We start from the raw sequence: 24,782 nt of genomic DNA, 5'->3' as shown, positions 1-24,782 counted from the left end.
ATAAGGCGGATTAATGAAAACTGTCAGATTAATCTGATAATCGTACAGACCGTAAGAATCCAAGCTGTGTTTATTGTTGATTGTTTAAACGACTTGTTGTAAATGGTTGCAGTTTTTAAGGAATGGCAATAATCAATCGGATGTAGTTCTGAGACAGATCTGCTCTACTGTTCAGTACATGAAAGCACATTTGTGGCAGAATAGCTGTTGAAAATGAGTTAACAAATAACAATGTCTTTATTATACCAACATTATTTTCAGAATAAACCTCACCCCCATCTTGTCCCTTTCTCAAGACGCACCACTGTACACAATGGACCCAGTTCCTCCATCACCCACCGATTAACATACACACCGCACCAGCATCTCACCCTGAAATACAGCAAGGACCACCAAAGCAACTTTAACTTATGGTGAGTTGCTATGACTGGGACATATGAAAATGAAAGTCTTCCTCGTCATTCATATTTGTGTTTATCGCTGTAGATAAGCAAGTGCTATTGAATTAGACCCCTGTTTTTGACATTGAGTATTCATGCATGAGCAAGTTGAGAGATGTAAACGTGGTCCGGTTTGAGATGCATCGTTACTTCCAGTTCTTTCTGTCATCCGATAAAATATACTGTGCAGTATCCGGAAGTGATCGGCTTCAGGACAATCGACGACCCATCCCGTTAATTCATCCTTGGCCTTACAGACAGCACATATCTGCTCTGTATCAACGCTTACAGGAACGTTCCATTCCACTGCAGTACCCACGTATCCTTCTCACCCTCTTGTCGCGAAGGAGAAGCTTGTGTGTCCTAATGAGACTGCGAGCTATGCTGGCGGTGACTTATGCCTCCGGTAGGGTTGCCCATGCTAAACACGCCTCAACTGAAAGGTCAGACAAAGTGTGTTCACGGGCAGAATGGGTTCGTTAGTCTTTGGACAGCCGTTGTAGGAAGGGAACAACTCTAACTGGAAACTCGGCAGACGGAATTCGTTTAGCCATGTAAGCCATCCACCTAAGAGAAGGATAGTCTAACAAAACCTACGTCATGAGGACTTCGCTGTCACCATCCTTGCTCGGTGTACCCTGACAGATGAACCTTAGGAGTAAAGGGTTGAGCCAGTTCCGCGCACGCTGTGCTTCACCTAAAAAACCCACTGCGCAGGATGGAATAATACACCCCCATTTGTAGCGTTTGCAGCAAGCGTGGGTAGAGAGAGCCCTTCCCAAACCTCCACGAAGCCTAGTCATAATGATGATGATGATGATTCACGCGTGTACGATAAGGATTTGTTCTCAGTTACCTACCCTATCATGTAATAATAGTCACATCATTCTCTCTTCCATGGTGCCCGTCTCAATGACCTTCAGACATATGTCTCTACTGGCTTTAATTAGTTTTAACTGCTCTCGTCAAGTTAACTTTAAATTACCGCAAATGGCCTGTGGACGTTCGTTTGCAATGTGCAATTGTCTATTTCATTAAGAGATAAACGATGAACTGGGAGTGGGGCTGGTCCTGTATTATATTCTATCGTCTCAGTGACTGGGCAGATGAAAGGTTGTTTGCTCGTGGCATTGTTACCAAGTTCCTCCGACATAATGGGTAAAAAGTCAACATTTGGCATACTCTTCCCTTCTTCAGTCCGTCAGCTGTTTACCATAAGCTGTTTAGTTCCCTATCTCGTCCTTTATTTTTATCACTTCTAATCATTCTTGTTCGAAATCAGTTAAATATGTGAGTTCGTGGATGATTAATCAGTCCCTATAATAGAGTCCTAAAAACTTTACTTCTCATTCCTCTTCTTTCGATTCATAATCTTTCCTTCAATGGTATTACTTCTGTTTCTTGCAAATTTTTGTGTATGAGTTGAAAGTAGTTGAAAGTTATTGTCGTTAATTGCAGTTGATTAGAAGTAATGCAGGAAAGCTAGGTTGCTCTGATTAAAGACAACCATTTTCTCGCATATCATGAAACAAGATGAATTGCCGCATCTCGTGTTTTCGCAGTGAGCGATTATCTTTGAATTTTCAAGTGTGTTTCGTCTTGTGGCGGAAACTTGTTTTCATCGTATTTCCATTTAAAAATTTCTGTACTCCTCTTTCGCTGCTGTAAGCTTGCTGGTTTCATTTGAATGCATGTAACAACATGTGGTATGGAGTGGAAGTTAGTGTCGTGGTCTGCTTTCTTGAGACCTTTACTCAAATATTTCTTTGAATTGATATTATGATGACCAGGTGCAAGATGATTTGGTTCCTAACTGTTAAATACAGACTAATTATGAATTTTTGCAAGTATTATCATCCTTTGCATATTGAATTTTTTCTCCGAAGTTTTTTGGCTCATTCAAACAGTTGTCGAAACGCTCTATGTTTCTTTTGGTAGTACTAATTTACTTAAAGTAGAATAGTATCATTTAACACCATCGTTCGTTTGTTTGATTTTGTTTTCTCACTTTTATACCTTTCATATCACCACTGTAGTTAACTTATTTTTAAGGTGTAGGGTGTGTTGTTCAAGGAATAAGGACGAGTGTGATGGAAGGCGTCGATCCAGACACTCTTCTGGAATGGCTGCAAACAGGAGTCGGTGAAGAACGAGATATTCAGGTAATTAGTGGATGGCGTGTATCGTTTTCTAAGATTCCGTTACTTTGAAGCAGTAAAGGTAATTAAAGAAAAATTGGATTTCAGTTAATGGCATTGGAACAGCTTTGTATGCTCTTGTTGATGAGTGACAATATTGATCAGTGTTTTGAAAGTTGTCCACCAAGAACTTTCCTTCCCGCCTTGTGTAAAATATTCCTTGATGAAACAGCTACAGAAAATGTTTTGGAAGTATGTTCTAACATATTATCTATAGATTTGTATTTTGAAAAAAATGGTTGTGAACAAATAAGATTATTTAGCTATAAGCGGGGACATGGTATTTATCATAAGTTAACAGTTTTACCGCAGAAGATGAAGATATTTACATTTCCCAAATTTATACAGCTGCACTAGTTTACAAGTTGAAAAGTAACTGGTAACGCAAAATCAATTCGGTTGAAAAAATTGTACTTGAGTTCTGTGAGGTAAAATCATGCAATGATTTGAATCAAATAATTCACCAGAAAACGGAAAAGATGATACACTGTTCAGAGGAAAGTAGCGAGAGTCATTTTGTAGCCGCCATATATGTTCACGAGCATTTCTTGATTGCCCTAAATAAAGTTTGTCATTGAATTTCTAAAACCTAAGTGAAATAAATTTAGGTCACTGCCCGTGCTATAACATACTATTTGGATGTATCGAATGAATGCACCAGGCGAATAACACAAATGGATGGTGCTGTCAAAGCAATTTGTAATCGATTGGCAGTTGCAGAAATGAGTGATCGTACGAGCAAGGATCTCGGTAACACATTGCATTACGTAACAGCATTAGTGCATTTCTGTTGAGGTGTATAAAACTAAGATATCGAATGTGTCGTTAAGGCTTTGTGCTAAAACATGCATTTCACTTTGCGTTAATTCATCGTATGTTTAGAGAAATGAAAGGAATATGAAGGACTAGTTAAGATTAATGTGATGTAGGTAGCGAGTAAATCTTTAGTTACATTAACTTCTTTCGAGACATATTTATGTGACAAAAGGTTTTTTAACACATATTAAAATCTTTTGCGAAGATCTCGGCAACACATCGCACTACGTTACACCATTACTGCATTTCTGTTGGAGATTAATGTGATGTAAGTAGCGAGTAAATCTTAAGTTTATTTGTATGCTAGAAATTGTAGCGCTGTTTTCATCTTTTAGAATCATTTTTATTTCAGAATTTTTCAGAAAATCAATTTCAGAAGGTATTACATTATGTTACTTGTATGACATGTCTTTTTTTTCAGCCGAACAGTGTGTGAAATTACTTGAGCATGTTTGTCAAAGGGAAACATCTGCAGTATATGATGCTGGAGGATTACAATGTATGTTGACTTTAGTTCGTCAACATGGACAGTGTGTTCACAAGGTAACGATGTCAGGAATTTTGTTTGATGGCGACATTTTGGTATGAATAATAAATATTTAAGTATAAGTAATGGTTGGTATTAAAAATGAATTTGTGAGCGATTTAAGATTTTGCCTCAAAATTTAGATTTTCTGATCTCTAATATTTTAAACAACTAGTAGTATTTTAAAATTACAATCGAAACCAGAGGTATTCAGTCCAGGATAGCGGTATCTGATATGGTTGTGTTCTTTCTGCTATAGAATCTTAGCAAAGTTGCAAAAATAATGGAAGTCATAGCAATTTTATGATCCTGATAAATGAAATGGTAATTTCATCAATTCGTGTTAAAGGATACTATTCACTCAGCAATGTCTGTCATTACGAGACTATGTAGCAAAATGGAACCGAATGATTCTGCTATGCCAGAATGTAGTGCCAGTTTGGGTGCTCTTTTAGAGCATGATGATCCGAAGGTTTGCTTTGTCGAAAATCCATACATTATTTCAACTTGCTATTAGACTAAGTAAAATTGTAGCCGCACCTAATATTTACATAAGTATTTACATAATTGTTGTTAAATACGGTCGAAAGTTGTAAACATTTAATAAATCTTTACTTTCCTTAGCATTAAAATAATATTTTTTGTTCAGGTGTCAGAGTGTGCTTTGCGGTGCTTTGCCGCACTGACGGATCGTTTCATTCGTAAATTTATGGATCCGGTGGAAATGGTACGACATGGGAATCTTGTTGAACATCTTCTTAATTCATTGGTGCCTATACATCCGACTAGTGTAACTTGCACTGCATCGTTATCACATATGAGAAATACTAATTCAGTGGGATCGATTGATTCGGTGACATCATCACTAGCATTTGGCTTAAATCGGCCAGCGTCATTCATCTCCGTTGTCATTTCATTATTGAGTAATCTTTGTCGTGGCTCAGCGATTGTTACCGAGCAAGTCGTAAGGTAATTTTTGCGGCTACCGATCGAGTAACTGAAGCCACATTTAGTTATCAAGTGTATCTTTGATGCACTATTAGCATTTCACTGATAAGAAATCAGGAAAGTGAGTATTCAGCAAATAGCTTTTTCCAGTTCTCCAGTGCTTTTTTGTGCACTTAAAACAGTTCTGACGAGTAAAGATGAACGCTGCATTATGGACGCTTTGCGCTTTTGTGATCTTCTTATGGTACTTCTATGTGAGGGACGAAGTGCGTTACCTAAAAGTATGGGTTCTACTGTAACTAGCCGTAACGAACCAGGTTTGTCAATTGCAAGTTCTGCTTGTTCTGTAGTTTACTAAAAGGAGAGAATCTCCTTTTAAAATTCTGAAGAAAAAGTGATCAAATTTATTTGTTTACAGGTCCTAATTTCGACCGTTCTCATAGGCATCTTATCGATGCAATTCGTCAACGTGACACAGATGCTTTGATTGATGCCATTGAGTCAGGGCAGGTAAACTTTAAAATTTTCATATCATAATACAAAAAATGTATGTTGGAAGTGAATAACTGTTCGTTTGATGACGAGGAGTAAGGTTATTTTCTACTTTTAATATAAGATTTGTTAAAAATTACTTTGAGCAAGGATACAACCTCTTATTGCTTTTACTGTAGTTGTCCTTTTAGCTAGTTTAAATAGGAGCTTTTAATCTGAATTAGTTCCTATTAATTTGAGAGAACTAAACATTACACTAATACCAATATTTATGTTTTATGATAGTCAATGATTGAATTATTTCTAAAAATTCATGCCCTAAAATATGTCTCGTAAATTACTTGAGGTTGATCCAAATTTCACGGATGATGTGGGACAAACTTTGCTTAATTGGTCTTCTGCTTTCGGCACTGTTGAAATGGTGACGTATTTGTGTGATAAGGGCGCCGATGTAAATAAGGGTCAGCGGTCCTCATCGTTGCATTACGCTGCCTGTTTTGGTAGGTCAGATGTAAGTTATTTTTATATGCAGTCGAAGTTTTTTTCGGTGCTTGTAACTTACGTAATTCTTTATCCTTGTTTCAAGATTGTGAAAATTTTACTGAAATACGGAGCCAATCCTGATCTTCGTGATGAGGAGGGTAAAACCGCATTGGATAAAGCACACGAAAGAAGTGAGGAAGAGCATCAGCTAGTAGCTAGTATTCTAGAAAGTCCAAGCGCTTATATGCAAAGGGTTGACGAAGGTGAGATAAAATTATTGTCTTATATAGTTAAGTCATTCAAAATGTTTTTTTAGAGAAAATTAAATATTAATCTCACTGGTCAACTTCCACTATTGGTAGTTTTGTTAGCTGATTATCTTATTTATTGTTATTAGTTGCCACACATGTGACTACCATCACTATGCACACAATCTTAGAATGCAATCTTATCTTGGAATATTAAAAAATAATGTGGGGGGGATTAGTATAGGCGTGAAGCTTTATACCTGAATAATCAACAAATATGGAGTTCAGATATTACTTCGAATTTCTGGTTTAGAAAAAATAGTGAAAGCAGAAAGTGATGTTGCAAGAGAAACATCAAATGAAAAGATCGATCCCGTGATCGTGCGTCAATTACTGGAACAACTTTTACCTGTTTTATGCGATGTTTATCAGGTAAGGTGGTTGTTTCGTTCATTCTGTGAATAATTGCTCCGATTTCACTGATGGTTTACATGCGTATCTTTCTTTCTGTTAGTAGTCAGTCTGGAGAGTATCCCACAACAGTAATTGTTAATCTTCAAAGAAACTTTCTATGTACAAAAACTCGCATCACTTACCTAAATATGAAATCCTGTTCGATACTACAGCGCATATCATTCTCCACTATGCAGCAGTCAAGATCACTGATAACATTTGTTCTGAGATATCAATGAAATAAGTGAAACCTCAAATTTGATTTCTACTGCAAGATTTTTCTACATCTTGAATCAAGATTGCAGTTAAAGGATATATTTGATTTTCTTAATGTGTCATTAATAACATTTTATGCTATTGCCGAAACACAAATTTACGAATAATTTACAGCGTTCGCTTGGAGCTAGTGTACATAGATCCAGTTTGTCGCTGCTTCGTAAAGCTGTCCATCATATATCATCTGAATCAATGGAATCGATGGTTAAAGAGGACAACGGTGTTAATATTTCGACTGATATCTGTTTTTCTCGTGGACAGCGGCTTGCTGAAAATCTTGTCAGCGTTCTGATGATGGGTTTAGAACATGAGGACGACACAGAATCGCATGAAAATGTATTGCAAGTATGAGCTTTCACAGAAGTTATTCAAACACTTTTTACTGGTAGTAAAACAATATCTCTTAAGCTGGATAATTTTTTTTTTTCATAAACAGAAATAGCAAATCAAATATGGAGTAAGATACATACATTACACACATGTTATTCAATGCCATCAAAAGAAAATCCTTGTACAATATAATGAGGAAAGCATTATGCTAAACTAGTAAGATGCTTACTTTTAATGAAAATGAAACAAACGAGCATCCAGTTGCCAGTACAGTACGCAATAGGTGTGCTGTCAACTTGAATAAATAGAATATAGCAAATTGAATTTTACAGATTGTCAAGTCTTTATTCGTGAAAAATACCGACTTTTGGTTAGAGCAGTTGGTGCGCGTTGGAATTTTTGAAAAAGTTGAAGCTATTGCTAATCAGCCAGTAACACCAATTAAAAGTGATGCTTTGACAACGATGGTCATTGATGAGAGTGGTCGCATATCAAGCTCTTTATCTATTACAGTCGTGGATAACATGTTTGTCAAAGCAGATGAAGTATCTCAAGGTTCAGTTGACTATAACTCATATTTCTGGTAGAAAAGCCCGTACGCATTCTTGCCGTAGGACTGCACAAATAATTGTCACAAATAAATAGTTTCAGATGAAAGTTCTGGCATAAACAGTAGACAGCATCTGGCATCGAATCCTTCAAAGAGTTGCAGCGATGAAAGTACAATGTCTTCAACGGTTGTATCATCAAATAAGGAACTAAATGATCTTACCATGGTCAACTTTCCTGTCCACGTAGGTTAAATATTTATGAAAAATTCATTATTAAGACAATCTTTCATCTCTCATTGTTCCTCTTTGTCCACTAGTGTTTTCGGTTGAGTATTTTCTAGCCTCATTCGAAATTTCTAAAATTCATAGATTCCGTTTGCAGGATGATAATTTACACAATACGCAGATAACTCCATCTGCAAGTGCAGATCCTGTAACTCCATCCCTGGAAGCGTCTGAGATTGGTTCCGTCACACCGGGTTGGCATTTCTATTAGCTTCTATATTTAGCAGTTGTTAACGATAAAATTTGGAAGTTGAAAGGAATTTCAGCAGGAGGCTGCTACTGAAACATATTGTTTTTTGACTTTGCCATCATTCGCTGTTAAATTTTTTACCGCTCCATTGGAGGATACCATTTCATTAAGCCATGCGGATGTGTGATTTTCATTGCTTCTCCCGTGGAATATAGACAGTTACTTTTATAGTGTCTTCCAAATATAATATCGGCATTGATCTTTCGTCGGCAGTGGATGATCAATGGGAAATTGTGCAGGGTAAGGGTTATCGATGGAAAGATTGGAGGATGATCAAAAGTCAGGATTCCTTCTTTATTTGGTGCGATGCTGTGGCCGTGGAATTTAGGTCCCTCTTTTTGGTATAGAAACAGCTTAGCATTATGAATTCATGTGTTTTATAATCGGTATTATCCTAAATTGGAAATTCATTCCATTATCTTCATTCATTCGTACCAATATTTTTTTCAGCGATGGTAGTAATGGCTGGTTCCGCTTCATGTTGGATGGTCAGCTCAGTACTATGTATAGGTATTCCATTTATCTTAAATTTTTGTCTTGTCATTATTGTTATTTTTCTCTGTTATTTCAACTTTCGCTCGATCACATACTTCTAGCAGTGGAAGCCCAGAAGTTGGTTCTGACAATGCTGAAACACGTGGTGAGTTTTTGGACAAGCTCACTAAAGCTCGAAATGCTGTACCTCCTGGCAGCTTGCCTCATTCTATATTTAGCGCACCGGATATTAATAAGACGGTATTTGTTTTCATTTGAATCGATTTATACAAAATATCAAAATATCGTGAATTGGTTCGTAAGGTGGGATGGAGAAATGTTTTCGAGATGTTAGGCTTGTCAGAAGTTTGAGCTGAAATTAGATTTGGTATTTTTGCTACCCTAGTACTATATACATTTAGATTGGAGTTGGGAGTTGGATTTTGGCTTCGCCAAAAATTGGTGAATTGACTGTAACGAATCGTGATGGGAATCAGCAACGTTTGATCATTGTGGAGGATTTGCCAGGTTTTATTTTCGAATCAAATCGCCAGACAAAACACTGTTTCCAAGCGGAGAAGACTTTGGGTTCGTTTGAACATATCTTTTGAGCTGGTGAATTCTCTTTGTTGTTATAAATTTCCACTATAAATCTCATGTTTCTCATTTATTTCGAATATTTGAACACAATTTTCTGAATGATTTTCCAAAGAAAATAATTTTCCACTTATTCGAAGTAATATTTAAATACAAAATTAATGCGAAAAGTAATTGAGTTTATTTCATTTTTGTTTCAAATGCTCTATATGTTCTCAGGTTTGGATTTTGTTACTGGGTGGGCTGCACGAGGTGGAGAACGACGTTTGCGTTTCCGTGCCGAGACTCAAAAAGCGAAACTACAGGAAATGGCGAAAGAAATTTGGGACAACTATTTGAAAGAAGCTCAGTCAAAGCCACGGGACGCTTTAGTTGAATTGCAGAAAGCATCATCTACAGTCAAGGTTCCTGTAAATAATGCATGCAGACATGCGCCATAAAAGTGGGGGGGGGGGGGGGGCAGAATATCAACGGTGCCATTAGGAGAAGCTATCAAACGTTTTATGGACCACTGATGTGGATTGTCTCAGATGCTTTTTATTCGTGAAATTCAAACACTGTTCTATTGGAAAAAAGTGTCATTTAGGTTTTCGACTATTTAGTTCCACCGAATCAGTTGATTTTGTTTGTTTAAGGAAATTTGCCATCAAAAAAATGGTCAGTTGTCAGCACGTATGCTTTCGGAACTAGAGGCAGCTCTGAAATGTATGCATTCTTCTGTTGTTAACGATCGTCTATTGTCAACTTTTGAGTTATCGATATCTGGAATTGTTGATGCTTTATTGGCGTTTCTGAAAGTTATACAGAGGGACACAGATGGTGAAATAGCAATCATTTTCCGAAGGGTCAGCATATTCAGTCATATCTTCTTTTCCTAAACATTACATTATTTTACGACTTTTTCATTTTTGTGTATCTCTGCTATTCATTTTTCAATCGACTATTGCCATTCGCTCATTTGTCTTTTTTTTTTTTTTTTTACCTAAAAACATCTTTTTAGGTTTTTGTAGAACAACGCTCACTGTCCGCACTTGTGTGTAAAATGGTTTCGATTCTAGAAGCTGTGCAAAAGTTTCCTCAGTACCTGTATGACACTCCCGGTGGTTCATCATTTGGTTTACAGTTACTTAATCGCCGTATCAAACTGAAATTGGAACAGTTTAATCCGAACACACCGTGTCAGATGCAGTTGTTAGATCGGTCATTTTTTAATACTACTAGTTAGGAGAATATACGCGTTAAATTAGCGATACAGTTAAAACATAAGTTTAAGGAATTCGTGGTTCTCAACTAAGTCCGGGTGTCTTTAAACAAACTTGTTCTTAGTATTTTACTGAACTGAAAGAACTCCATAAGAGACCGCTTACATGCAGTAAGCACAGAGAGCTTCCGTAAACTACTTCAACTATTTCGACTTCATTAACTTTTAGATCGGGTAGAACGATGAAAGTAGAACCATTAAATACAGTGAAACAATTGAAGCGTTATATTTTGCGGATGGTTGCTAAACAGTGGTATGATCGAGGGCGTGAAACGTTTCATTTTGTGGAGGAAATAAAAGAAGCAAAAAAACATGGAGCGAAAATTTCATTCACTTACACTAATGACTTTGATGATAAAGGTTTTTCAATACTTTTGCTTCATGTTTCTCTTTTTTGGTCGTGATTTATTTGATGCATGCTAACTATATCATAAATGCAACAGGCGTGCTACCTTGCACTGTGCTGTTTGGCTGAAAGTACAGAAATCTTGTTTTAGCTAACTACGCGGATTTCCCTTAGACCGTTCCATTTTAAATTATCCGTTGTTTGGGTTAGCAATAGTGGTAGCAGTGGTGTTGGTAATTAGATGCGGGCATCAAGGACGTTCTGTACTTTTACAGCATGTTTTTCCTGTGGATTTATATCTCGATCAGGTTTTTCTTTTTTTTACTGACAATTCCTTCAGGTATAATTTACTGGTTGGGAACAAATGGGAAAACAGTAGCTGAGTGGACAAATCCAGCAAACGTGCATGTTGTTTTTGTGACAAGCTCAGATGGTGAACGTTTGCCGTACGGCAAACATGAAGACATTCTAAGTCGTGAAGCCCTCAATTGTCACACTTCTGACGATAAGTTTAGTTTTTTTTTTCTTTTGAAAGAGTGAATAGGGCTTGTATTTTATGGTTTCCAAAGATTTTCTAAAATACTAATGTTGTAATCGATTCATTTATAGGAACGCTCATTTTACAATTGATCTTGGTATTTATTTTTATCCAAATACTTATACCCTTCGTCATGCTCGTGGTTACGGACGATCTGCCCTTCGTAATTGGCTTTTGCAGGTTTATATTATAATCTTCAAAAATCAAAAAATTTTAGCTAACAAACTAAATCTCGGGACGAGTTAAATTAATTGAAATTTGTTCTTTTGGTTACATAAGTTTATGCAAACATATAAATTTAAAAGAAATTTTGATTGTACTTTTATGCATTGTACATTTATTTTTATAGGGTTCTCATAACGGTCGAATATGGGATATACTTGTCGTGCATGAAAACGATGCCTCTTTGAATTATCCAGGTTCCACAGCAACATGGCCAATTGTTTGCTTAGAAGGGAAAGGTGTATTTATGTATAATATAAAGGCTTAATTGTTTGTCGTTTCGATATTTCTATTGCGTTTACGAAGTATTGAAATTCATGTGTATTGCAACATAAGTAAAAGTTGTAAGCTGTTATGTTAGGTCCCTATCGATATATTCGCATTGCACAAAATGGCAAGAATGCTAGTAATCAGAATCATTATTTGTCGCTATCGGGTTTTGAAATATATGGTGATGTCGTTGATGTCGTGGTAAGTGTTTAAGCTTTGAAATGATTTTTTTGCTCTGCTATCTATGACGAAGGTGCAGGTTTGCTACTACCACTCCTTGCAGTTAACGGTTAATCATAAAAAAGACAATTATTATTAAGGTGCTTCAAAGTTTTGCGGATGAGGGAGCATGATGCATTTACAAAGAATGTGTGGTCGCTCTTCATATGTTCGTTTGTATGACTGGAGAAATATTTTCTTCAGGTAGATGATTTTAAAATGCTGGAGGAAAAGCCAAGCATAAGCACCAAGCGATCGAAGAAATGTATCACTAGTACTAAGGAAATATCAGTGAAGGAAAGCATTACTAGTAAAGCAGCATTCGCTTCAACCAATACTGACGTACGTTTGCCGGCCTCACTTAGTGATGCGAGTGTAGCACATTTGCCTGGCGGCCAAACTAATAATAAGGTTGTAAGTGGTATCATTGGATCTGATGTAATCCTGAGCGCTACAAACACGATGAAGAACAGGTTTGATAGATTGCATCTTAAAGTAGCTTCCTGTATTCGGAATTTTTGAAAGGATATCTGTGTCGCATTACTTTATGTTTCCAACAGAATCATTTTGTAAATTATTGAAATGTTTCTTTATTATTTTTAAATGATTTTGGATGGTAGCACTTAAGTTGTCGTTTCAATTCCATTCAGTAAAACTGCTTTCCCTTTGCTTTAAAATATGCTTGTCGAAGTTCTAGGACATTTCGCTATCGGCGTGGTTCACGTTTACTGGCAGCAAATATAGCAGGACGTGGAGTCCGTATAGCTAACGCACCTGATGCAGTGGCGTGTCCGGTAGGCAGTCGTGTAGTTCGAGGCCCAGATTGGAAATGGAATGATCAAGGGAGTAATTTGGAAGGGACAGTCGTATCCCTCATTGATAATGGTAAGTTTCTGTTTTAACCTTAGCTAATCATTTTTAGAACGAAGAGTGAATTACAACATTTAGGTTGGGTTGATGTTCAGTGGGATGATTGCACATCAAATTCTTACCGTTTTGGCGCCGACGGAAAATATGATGTTGAACTGAAGTCTGTTGAATGGACACCGGTAAATTTCGCTCTTTATGATATTTTTATGGAACGCATTTTATTTAGCTGCTTAGCTACATCTTCCACAGAAAAAGTTTTAGAGTTTACGTCGAGGCTTTCGAACAGTTGGTACACGACATGCTGCAGCTGCATTATCTCCCACCAGTAGTGGTCAAGTCCCTCCTGGATTCGCGTAAGGAAATTCCTGTTTTAATACTTCTCATGCCAATGAAGTTAAACTCAAAATTAAATTCATTACATTCATAAGTTTTGTAACTCGTGCTTTGCAAGAATTTTTTTTACTGAATTTCCAGAAGACAGCTTCCTCCAGTCCCGCGCGGATTTATGGATTATAGTTCCACAGGAACATTACGAAAAGCAAAGCCTGGCGGTGCACCTTTTTCCCGATATCATCAAAGTGTCAATAACAATACTGAAATGGGTGATTTGTTTTATTTTTCTGTTTATCGTATTAGCTGTTAAGATTTTTTAAGCTCTGGGCTCATCTATATGCAACTGCTTTCGACAATTATGAAACTATTTAGCATATACGATTCCATAAAGACTTTTCGAAGAGCAACTTTTTCACTTTCCGATTCATGTTGTGAAACGGAACGTAAGATGTTCGGAGTTGTCATTGCCATAAGTTTATTTTAAGGTTTTGATCGGAACATGTCCGATTCTTGTCTTCATTGTGGTTCGCAAGAGCATCGTACAAAAGATTGCCCTAATGGTTTGGACTCCTCTAATTCACAGAAATCAAAAATTAATGCAGAAGGCGAAAGTAGGTTGAAATAGTCAGTAAAAAAAACGCTTTGATTATTATCGAGATGCATTTTGACAAAAATCATTTTCAGTTATGTCTTCGAATAATGTTTTTTGCGAAGTATTTGTCCAATAATGTAATGTTGGTATATTTACAGACAATCCTGATGCGAAGGTTATTACTACAAATCAGCTTTCTTCAGCTATTGCACAAAAATCAATGTCAACTACGAATTTGTTTGATGTAAAAGTTTGGTTTGTTTAATTTGTGTAGAAGTGGTTTCTCAGTTAAATAACACTCTTTAGATCTTTTTTCTTTTTCTTTTTTTTTTTTTTGTGTCGAAACGTAAATATTACTGACTCTTTGATGGACTGTCATACTATAATATTTCGAAATGTGACTTTTCTTTTTGATGATGTTTGAAAATGTTAATATATTTTGTGAACGAATACGCTGAACTTATATCACTGAAAAATTTTCATGCTACAGTTTCAGGGATCTGAGGCAATGAAGCGAGCATCAGTAGCATCAACGAATCAGGCGGCGAGTGCGGAATCTTTACAGCATCAGACACCATCTTTAGAGAATTTATTGGCACGTTCAAAAATATTCGATGATCGTATCCCAGAAGTTGTTTCAGATGATATGCCTGCAGTTGAGAATCAGCGTACAACTGGTAGGAATTTCTTCTTTTTCAAACGGTAACACTCACTTCTCCATGTATTTTTGGAATAACTACTTGTTCCTTACTTATGTATCTTTTTGTATTTTTTTACTTTTGTTCATTCCTTCTGCTAACAAAATAAAGCCTGAATTTTCTGTATACTTTATTTGCAATGGATCTGCAACCTATAGCGGGCACTTCTTTTCATCCTTCCTTATCCTTAAAATTCAATGTTAGGCTTAGTTCTTCCTCCCTATTTTCTCCTCTATCCTTTAAACATATAGCAAATACTGGTTTTAAGAATCAGGAATGCATCACTTGCTGATGCTATGATGAGAATCAAGTAAATCAATGTAAGATTCAGAAATATTTAAAAGATTTATGTTACCGGTGTATTTCCGGTTAGTTGCTTAATGGCTCACTTTCCAAGGGCGACTTTTAAATGTTTATGTTTATGTTCTCCTCTCTTAAATATTTATGTTCTCCGTAGCATCATAATTACGACTTATTTTCAGATTTCTTCTTCGTCGTTCGTCGATAAACGTAGATTTTCTTTATTAGTCGACTTATAAAACTTTACGTCCCCTCATAACTTCAGGTTGTTTAACAGCCGTCGATACTGATCAAGAAGGTGTTTCTACAAATAATTACGCTGGCTTAGATAACAGCTTTGAAAGTTCTGATGCAATCGCAATTATTGAGCAAACACATGATGTAAATATCCCTATGAAAACGAGGTATCATTTGAAAGATCGACTCTAAAAAAATTCGAATGAGAACAATTTTAACTGTAGCCTATTTTTAATCATATTTTCAAAGTGATACTTTCTTTGCCGTTCGTTAAATTAAAGATTTAAAGCACATATGTTGGCGGTTCACAGCCTGTGTTACTTGATCAGCATTGTGATAGTTCTGGAGAAGCGCGAATAATCAAGCAACGTGATACATGTTCATATCCTCAAGATTCGGTTAAATCCACTATACAAAATGATTTAGCTCCAGTAAGCAACAGTAATACAATATCGTTGGGGGAGGCGAATGCGCGAAATTTAGCCAAGTAAGTTAGTTTTCCTTGTTTTACCATGCTCGTCTTACGCAAATAAAGACAAATACACAATAGAAATGCAACTCCATTGTGTTGTAGTTTTAATGGGAGCTTATGCCAAGTGCCCTTGTTTCTTTGAAACCGATTTATAATGAAAGAATGCATCGTGAATTGAAACTTCATTCCCAATATTATGTCCAACGTTCGTCCTAATATCACTATTTATGTAGTTTGAGTGTCAGCGCTCCAAATTTGGTTATTTTACGACAGCTTCAACAGTCGGGAACAGTGGCAAACACTGACCAAGTGTTCATGCCCGGTGATGATGATTTGGTGCGGAATATCTTGCATGATTTGGCCAACGATCCGTCGCGACTTCGCAGTCTACGTCGATTTGCACTTGCAGGAAGTGGTTCAATCCTGATAAATGATGATGATAATGGTAGGCTTTCTAAAGGACACATTCCCATTTACTTCAGCTACTTTTCATGTGGTCAATCTTGACTGTTGGATAATGTTTTTATGCTTGGAACTTGAAAGATGATGCGAAACAAATCGAACATGTAGCAAATATTTGTGCGTTCTCATTTTATGTCATACTGCTGATTGCAAGCACAATGAATGAGATCTTCAGCTTACAGTTTAAATTTCTTTATCTTGTTGTATGTGAGAGAATGGTCAGATTTTGATTCAGCCATCCAGTGGATAAAAGTGCTTGAAAAACTCTTCTATCTCTTAAAGGGAAGTGTTAAATCGGCGTATATGAAAAGAAAAATTATAGTGATACGCGATTCTACTCAGCGATACTTAGTCAATGAAGAGCATACATCAATAACGGACGAATCTTCTGGAGTACTGACTCATGAAGTCATTCGCAAAAATGCCGATATGGGTAGTGAAGTCAGTGATCGCATTGATGCTATAATACCAGTTACCGGTAATTATTTTTCGAAGTCGATTTGGCTAGCACTGGTGTTTTTTTAAAGGTAAAATAGGAGTATAGCTTTTGTAGGAATTAATTTGAAAAATAGATAACAAGTTACTCAACCATAATATTTCGAAAAACCGTCTTTATTTTGTCTTCATTCATGTTATAGATGGTGAATCGAATGAAAGCAGACTAGGAGACGGCTGGAAACAAAGAGAAGGAGGTTTCTTAGGGATGCAAGGAAATACATTTCCCCTGGAGCCTATAAAAATCTCTTTGGTACCCATGATGTTGAAGTCATTTAATGCTGGACGGAGAATCACAAGTATTAGTTATATACATCAAATAGAACTTCTGTTTTGCGTATTATGCATATTAGCATTTTTCCTTTTTTTTCTTTTTCTTTGTGGTTTAGGTTCTTATAAGATTACTGAGATTATATGAAATGTAATGTGAAATGTATGGGAGTGACGAATTAGCCTGTTACGTAATTCATTGCCTGCAGGCAAAGGAAAACAAGATATGGATTTACTGTATCCTTTTTCGGATCACTATTTTGTTTCTACGGTTTGTTATCTGTGAATTACAGGTGTAGAAAATAATGGTCATCGTGAAGCAGCGAAAGGTGAAGTATCTACTGCTGGTAGCACAGTTTTTTACTCAACTGATGGCAAAGCGTCCTTAAGTTCTTGTTCACGAACGCAGTTTTCAGGTCTTTATTTCGCTGTGTTTTTTAAAATTTATTTGACGTTCAGGTAGCTTTCAGTAAATTTCTCATGAAATGTATAGGCCGAACATTCATAATTGTTAACTTTGTTGTGAAATGTATTGATCGAGTATTCATGAGTGTTTGAAAAAAATGCAACAAGTATCTCAAAAATTTTCGAGTTTTACAGCCTCTCGTGTTTATTAGTAGTTAATTTAAATATTTAGGCGATGTTTTCGATAAGGTTGATGCTTCGATAGAAGCAGTTGGATCAAATCAGCCAGATGGTTCCCAAAAGGCATCTGGTAAGCCTTCGTTTGAAACGGATTTCCGATCAGCTTCTGTGACGCAGTCTGCTGCGTGTATGTGTTTTAATCCTTTTTAAAGTTATTTTTCAACATTTTCCCTTTCTGGGCTCATCAACTTTTCTTTTTTTGGTTTTCAACATGTTTGCTATGTTCTTTTTGTTTCGATATTTTATTATATTTGGCTTTTTTTTTCATGACAAGGTAGCGTTATATGTTTGTAAAGTATGAGTAGACCTGTGTCCGAAATTATTTGTGGAAGAAATTGTAACTGATCGTGGTATTAAAAAGTTTTTTCCGATTCATGACAAATATCTGCATTTTAGGCTCACGACGCAATATACAAAGCAATGGAGGCGGTTTCCGTTCGCGTTTAGGTAGTTACGCAGATGTGTTACGCACTGTTGTCATGCAGCAGATCATTGATTCTGGTGGTTCGCTGAATGGTCTCGAGTTAGAAGAAATTGAGGTCTGCACTGAATGCATTATTTCACCTGTTTCACTATTAATCGTTTATAGTTTAACATCACAGTTCAATAAAAATTTTGCGCTTCTGATATTGGGGAGTGTTTTTTTGTATTCAATGTAGTAGACTAGATAAGAAGAGAGGGTGTCTGTTGAATCTATCACAGTGAAGCAAAAAATATACTTTTTTAATGGTTGAAACTAAGAATAGTTATAATTTATTGCCATGGAGATTTCATACCCACTTTTGCGTAACAGTTTAGATCATTTTACATCCACTTTAGTTGTTCGCATCCACTTTAGGATGACATATATGACGATGAAATGCAAGATGAAGGTAATGAAGATGAGTATGATGAGGAATATGCAAGTGGTTTATCAGTGGAGGCGCTGGCGCAAGCAGCAGTTGCTCTTCGTAAACAATCTGGTGGAGGAAGCACTGGATCCAGTGGAGAGCTGAAGCTTAATTGGAAGCAGGCAAAAAAAATTTTTTTTTTGTATTCAGTCGCTTTGCTAACAATAGTCTTTTTCGTGACTGGTTGGATGTACTTAAATGTCAGTATGGAACACATTTCGAAATGAGATCTGAGGTGAAATTTATTTCTCAATCTTTGTGTTGGTGAACTCATTGTGGTTACTGTTTTATTTTTTGTTTGAAGATTGTAATAGGCGAGGCTGGAAGATTGATAAGTGATCGTGGTTTGCGAGTATCAACCTCACCAGGTGACAATAAACAAAATGGAGGAAGTCTGAGTCGGAATTGGGATGATGAGTTCGTTTTGAAGCACCAATTACCCGCTTTAATTCCTGCTTTCGATCCTCGTCCAGGCAGAACCAATGTCAATCAGGTATCTTGCATTTATTGTTACATTTCGCGACTTGCAATGCATTAAAGCTATAGTTACTGGTTGTTTTTTTTTTTATATAATTCATTTATTAAACATCTTAAGGTTTGCTTTATTATCAACCATCACTGTGGGGCAGTTATCAATGTAACCATTATTGCAGACCCAGGATGTCGAACTGCCAAAGGATATCAATGAATCTCAAAGTGGTGTGGCATTTCCTTCTGCGTGTTCAGTGCTACATCCGGAAGAAGTGCGATTTGGAGAATTAAATTTGTGCGCAATTACTTTCATGTCCAATGTTGTTTTTCAGGAACCAGAGTTGCGTCTCTATCTTCAAGGACCCAATTTAGCAAATATTAATAATGTTACTGTCGAACTGGATGATGATGATAGATCCATATTTTTCTACCTCCAGCAGCTTGTTCAAAGCGTTGAGTGGGGACAGGTAAAACTGTAAAAGAAAATAATACTTTTTGGTGTCCTTTTACTATGCACTGATAATGGCCATGTTATAGCAATATACGCACCGCACTGTTAAAAAAGTAGCGATATACGTGATTTGTAAATGCGACATGCATGAAATTCAGAACACTGTATTTGCTGTGTAATGCACACATTCGATTCTCTAGGACTGTACTGTTAAAAATACTTGATAATTCACTGTTGTGTTTAAATTCGTATGTTAGTGTTTTGGTTTCTAAATAACACTGCAGAAAAATGAAAGAACGAGGCGTGTTTGGGAGCCGACGTATACCTTGATTTATGGGGATGCATGTGATAATAATGAACTTCCTCAAACGGTTAATATAACAGTTGCAGAAATGAATGGTATCCCAGAAAATGTTGCTAATGTGAGTTTAGCCGTTTTAATATGTTAAGCTTTTTGGTTATGAATTTTGGTAACTGCTAAATTATAGGTTAACCTTTGTTTGTCATCATTTTTCTTTTTCTTTCCTTTTTTTCTGATTGGAATAATAATATCTGGTGAAGATTGACCGAATGTGTTGTGTTAGATCTCTCATCTTGTTTGCTATTAGCATTACTAAATCGAGATAGCGAGAGGATGAGTCGTCATTGAAAGGTTGAACTCCATGCTAATTGAGCAAGTTCCAAGGATGAATTTCAGACGTTGGTTGTTCTTTCAAACTTATATCAAATTGGTGCAAGTGTAATGAAATATGAAATGACGACAGATATTTTTGTTAGTGAAAAATTGACTCAAAAGCTGATGCAAGAGTTGGCAGATCCGTTAATTGTTTCTGCAAGAGCTTTACCTTCTTGGTGTGATGAACTCGTTTTCAAATATCCATGTTTATTTAGTGTCGAAACAAGGTTAGTTCTGCCTTGAACATCGTATGGAATTACTGTTGCGCTTAACGCAGATTGGTATCATTCTGCTACCGTTGTTGGCCAGTTCTGATTAAAAGATTAAATCTATGACAATGCGATGTTGTATGTTTCGAAGACTTAGATTTTATTTTATTTTTTCCACAAAGTATACCTTTTTTTAATGTCAAGTCTTTCTTCCTACAGTGATGGACAAGGCACTGTGAACTGGAAAACTGAGTCCGAGGTCCAAAAATGCAGGAGGAGTAGGCTATAAAAATATTATTTTATTATGATCCAGTGAACAGTCGTCATTATCCCACTTCATTTTTCTTATAGGAATAATTACTTTCGTGCTACTGCATTTGGCACTTCACGTTCGATTGTGTGGCTACAAACTCGTCAGGATCAGGTGCAGAATTTATTATCTTGATTGGTACTTAAAATTAACCCTCCAATCTACGGTGTCTTGGTGTTCTTAGTTGCAGCTGTGTATTTGATCAGTTAGCAAACACCAAAACACTAATCATTTTATTTAGAATTTTTTTTAGCGACCATTTTACCACTTAATTTTTCATTTTTAATGTATGATTAACAGTTGCTCGAACAATCTCGTGGCACGACAAGTGCTGCAGCAGCATCGAATCTTGCTGGAACTCGTAGAGATGATAGTTATCCAGAGTTCCGCATTGGACGAATCAAACATGAACGTATTAAGGTACTTTTTCAAAAAAAGCCGGTCTGTATAAGTAACTGATTTTGGAAATTATAGAAACAATATTTCTGGCATCCATTTCTGACAATTTCTGATGTATCTGTAAAAATTCATTTTTTATGATACATTTTTTTAGTGACAACTCTACTGTTTATTGTTTTACTTTTAGCTGCAAAACACTTAATTCTAGGTGCCTCGTAACGATGATCAGTTATTCGAATATGCAGTTCGACTGTTGGAGTTTCATGCCTCTAGGAAAGCAGTGTTGGAAGTTGAATATATTGATGAAGAAGGAACCGGGCTTGGACCCACACTAGAGTTTTATGCTTTGGTTTGTACTATGACCTTTTTTTATGTTTCTTTTAAATGGTGGTTTTCCTTATGTTTTTTATTCCGGAAAATCAGTTTGCATAATTTAGATGGCTGCCGAATTTCAACGCAAAGATTTGGCAATGTGGATCTGTGATGATATGGACACTGATCAGACGGAAGAGTTAGATCTTGGCGAGGGCATGAAACCACCGGGGTAACTGTTTTAACTGGTCTTATTTTTATTATTGCTGACGTATTTATCATAATTTTTTTTACTGTTACCTGTTGCGGAGTTTTTCTTTTTTTAATTTGGGCAAAAATAACTGCGCAAAAGTATGTTATGTATTAATGCCTAGATACTATGTTCGTCGCGCGGGAGGACTTTTTCCGGCTGCATTACCAGTATCATCGACAGAAAACTTACGTGTTTCTAAATTATTTCGGATTTTCGGTATTTTCCTAGCTAAAGTACTACAGGATGGTCGTCTGGTGGATATACCTCTTTCACAACCATTTTTAAAAATGATTACCAACTCACAGGTACTCGTTATGTTCATTTGAGCAAGATGAAATTACAGTGGCATTCAGAAATTTTCATAATTGCTTTTGTATTTCGAGATTTTGGTGCAAGGGTTTGTTGGATATTCGTATAGAGGATTTAATTTATATGTGATGTAGATTACATGTTGTAATTTTATTTAGTTAACTGAAAAAGAGACACCTGATCTAAATGGTGTACTTAATTTGGATGATTTGGAAGAAGTATCTCCAGTCAGAGGTCGGTTCAACTTCAGTTGCAAGTTCATGAATTTTTCATAGTCCACTGCTTCTTTGTATAGTTGTGAATCATGCTTTGTACTGATGAGATAGCTGGTACTCTTCAGCATGAACTCCGGCTGTGCAGCAATTCTGCAGTATTTTTGTTTTTTGAATAAGTGAACCTGATCTTGATTGCGAGGAATTTTGACTCTATCCATAAATTTAAACAATAATCATAAGTAAAGGATTTGCATATTGTTAAGCGGCCTTTTATCCAGTTATGATTGGACGAAGGTCGTTGGTTTCTGCAGGTGTTTGGTCATTTCAGTTCGCAATATTAAAGAAGAGATTATTCAGGTCGTTTATTAAAAGAGCTAACTGCATATGTTGTGCAGAAGCGTTCTATTGAAGCTGATCATAGATTTGATCCAAACACCCGACGACGACAAATCCAGCAACTTAAATTAAATATTAATGGTTCAGAATGTGCAGTTGAGGACTTGTCATTAACTTTTTGGTGAGTACACTCCTATGAGAATTTTGAATTTCGTATAATTGAGATTAAATTTCCTTCTATCGAGATAAACATATATTCTGTTCTTGTTCTGAACGCTGAAATGTTTCAGTGTAAATCCATCGTCAACCGTATTCAGTTATAAGCAAATGGAACTGATTGAAAATGGTGCGAATATCGATGTCACTGCCAATAATGTTGAACTTTATATTGCTGCATGCACAAATTTTTATCTCATATCTGGTATTCTTAATCAGGTATAAATTTTCGTCGCTCTTGAGAGGGGATAGCTCACTTACCACTGTTTTGAAGGCATTTTCATTCAGCAGTTGTAGATTGATTACCTAACTGATTACTAACTTCAAAATTAGTTGAATTAGCAATCTTTTCTATTAATTTCTGTATGCTCTACATTTTTGCTGCATTCATATTGATACAGTGGTAATGCTGGTATGCATTTGCCAATATATATGTTCAGTTCTGATCAGTTTTCAGTTGAAAGCATTCCGCGAAGGCTTTGATCTTGTTTTTCCTTTGCGAAATTTAAGAATGTTTGTTCCAAGAGAATTACAGGCAGGTTTAAACTTAGGATTCTTTACTTTTACATGAATGCTCTGGCAGTGTTTTCCTTAAAGTTATAATTACAATCACCGCATTTTTTTCTTTTTTGAAATGGAATCGAAGTTGAAGAAAGTGGTCGCATTTCTTTGGGGTTTTAAACATAAGAAACTGGCTGATTTGCAGACCTTGCTATCTGGTGATCAGTGTCCAGAATGGACTCGTGAAGATATTATCAGTTTCACTGAGCCAAAACTGGGTTATACTAAGGAATCGCCTGGCTTTTTACGTTTTGTTGATGTTCTAGTAGGGATGAGTGCTAATGAACGCAAATCCTTTTTGCAGTTTACAACGGGCTGTTCTTCACTGCCACCAGGTTCGTAGTGTATAACATGAAAGCATTATGTGTGTATTTGTGATTGAATTTCATTTCTTTCTTTACATTCGGTTTCTTTTCTTTCTCCTTTTTTCCTTTTTTTCTTTTTTTTTGATAATGATAAACTATAACTTTGAGGTCGTAATTTTCTTTTTAGGTTTTATTTCACTCATATTTTGCATGTTCATTACTCAATATTTACAGGTGGTTTGGCAAATTTGCATCCACGTTTGACAATTGTTCGGAAAGTTGATAGCGGCGATGGTAGTTATCCATCTGTGAATACTTGTGTTCACTACTTAAAATTGCCCGATTACAGTTCTACGGAGATTATGCGTGAACGTTTTCTAACAGCAACTAATGAGAAGGGTTTTCATCTAAACTGAGAAATTTTTGTACCATTTATTGCTGAGTTCATTTCTTTTGATGATCTTCAAGCTGTTCAATTTTTTGTTCCATAAAAATTTGTCCTCTCATTAACTGGTGGTCGCTTTGAATTTATAATAGCACTACCTTATTTTCTTAGTTCAAATCGGTGATTGGATCCATTATTGAGCATGGCCGAAAACAATATCTAGTTACTACAACTGTTCACTCTCGATTGTAGAAATTGTAAAAATTACTTGACATATTTTGTCTACTGTGGAAGAATTGGATCCCTATGTTGTAGAGGCGGGACTTTTCAAAATCCTAATAGGTTCTTAGCGCGATTGTACAGACAGGTGTGTGCTATATTCAGTTAACTAAATGTGTATTTTGGAGTTTTCTAGAGGCTAACTATTGCAGTTATAAACTTGTATTGTCTTAACCCAGCTGTTTTTAGTCTTATTTTAAAGTAAATTTCCTTCCACATTCACTTGACAAACTGAGAGCGATCGAACAGCGTGATTTTTTACAAAATTACAATTCACTATAAATATTCGGGACGAATTCCGAAAATCTTAAATCCAGACAGTAATTTCTTCTCTATATCCTTTTTGTTGCAGAAATATAAGTATTTCCCTGAAGTTGTTCAGAAACTAAGGTTTGATTCATTTCATAGCTTCTCGGGAGCTCTGTGTACTCCAGAAAAGTGAGCTACTACCGAAATCTGTGTTTTCAATTAAACATTTCAATTAGTATACGTCAGCAACTCATCGAAATTTGACCTGTGGATCCAAATTTGCATAACATATGTTTAAGGCTGCTGTAATATTTTGTTCGTAGGTTTACTTAAAAATCCTGAGACTTGCTTGGTGAACA

General features: G+C 36.2%; 2 protein-coding genes across 3 annotated transcripts; one reads left to right on the top strand and one right to left on the bottom strand.

The window, feature by feature from the left end:
- Positions 1–269: 269 nt before the first annotated feature.
- On the bottom strand, positions 270–1,620 carry LOAG_00154 (hypothetical protein; the record flags this gene model as incomplete). The annotated part of the gene is made up of 4 exons (XM_003135694.1): positions 270–372; positions 512–746; positions 1,060–1,137; positions 1,488–1,620. The coding sequence occupies 4 exons, from the start codon at positions 1,618–1,620 to the stop codon at positions 270–272; spliced, it is 549 nt and encodes a 182-aa protein (XP_003135742.1).
- Positions 1,621–2,530: 910 nt separating this feature from the next.
- On the top strand, positions 2,531–24,425 carry LOAG_00153 (the record flags this gene model as incomplete). Of its 2 annotated transcripts, XM_020445358.1 has the most annotated exons (59): positions 2,531–2,602; positions 2,687–2,830; positions 3,247–3,388; positions 3,876–3,997; positions 4,330–4,452; positions 4,630–4,949; positions 5,079–5,245; positions 5,347–5,438; positions 5,767–5,931; positions 6,007–6,166; positions 6,465–6,583; positions 6,995–7,225; positions 7,543–7,765; positions 7,862–8,004; positions 8,144–8,240; positions 8,468–8,624; positions 8,747–8,806; positions 8,893–9,031; positions 9,193–9,358; positions 9,587–9,771; positions 10,003–10,212; positions 10,368–10,567; positions 10,798–10,988; positions 11,315–11,483; positions 11,584–11,692; positions 11,862–11,973; positions 12,096–12,205; positions 12,428–12,696; positions 12,921–13,108; positions 13,172–13,272; positions 13,355–13,446; positions 13,568–13,695; positions 13,912–14,037; positions 14,177–14,262; positions 14,515–14,695; positions 15,282–15,420; positions 15,543–15,740; positions 15,959–16,170; positions 16,510–16,665; positions 17,246–17,368; positions 17,590–17,724; positions 17,994–18,136; positions 18,436–18,609; positions 18,792–18,980; positions 19,141–19,230; positions 19,291–19,425; positions 19,694–19,831; positions 20,107–20,312; positions 20,646–20,718; positions 20,905–21,024; positions 21,212–21,352; positions 21,441–21,547; positions 21,690–21,873; positions 22,036–22,111; positions 22,450–22,609; positions 22,719–22,863; positions 23,102–23,179; positions 23,351–23,540; positions 23,745–24,425. In XM_020445358.1, the coding sequence occupies 59 exons, from the start codon at positions 2,531–2,533 to the stop codon at positions 23,924–23,926; spliced, it is 8,793 nt and encodes a 2,930-aa protein (XP_020304175.1). In that variant the 3' UTR covers positions 23,927–24,425. The 2 variants fall into 2 exon arrangements, with proteins under 2 accessions (XP_020304175.1, XP_020306193.1); XM_020445359.1 differs by lacking the exons at positions 20,646–20,718; positions 20,905–21,024; positions 21,212–21,352; ... (6 more) ...; positions 23,351–23,540; positions 23,745–24,425 and adding an exon at positions 16,826–16,981 and having other exon boundaries at positions 20,301–20,426.
- Positions 24,426–24,782: the final 357 nt, after the last annotated feature.

The sequence above is a fragment of the Loa loa genome, assembly GCF_000183805.2.
Source record: "Loa loa unplaced genomic scaffold supercont3.85, whole genome shotgun sequence".
In the NCBI taxonomy this organism is placed as follows: Eukaryota; Metazoa; Nematoda; class Chromadorea; order Rhabditida; family Onchocercidae; genus Loa; species Loa loa.
The sequence above is the reverse complement of the archived record's forward strand: the minus strand, read 5'-3'. Positions and strand labels throughout refer to the sequence as shown.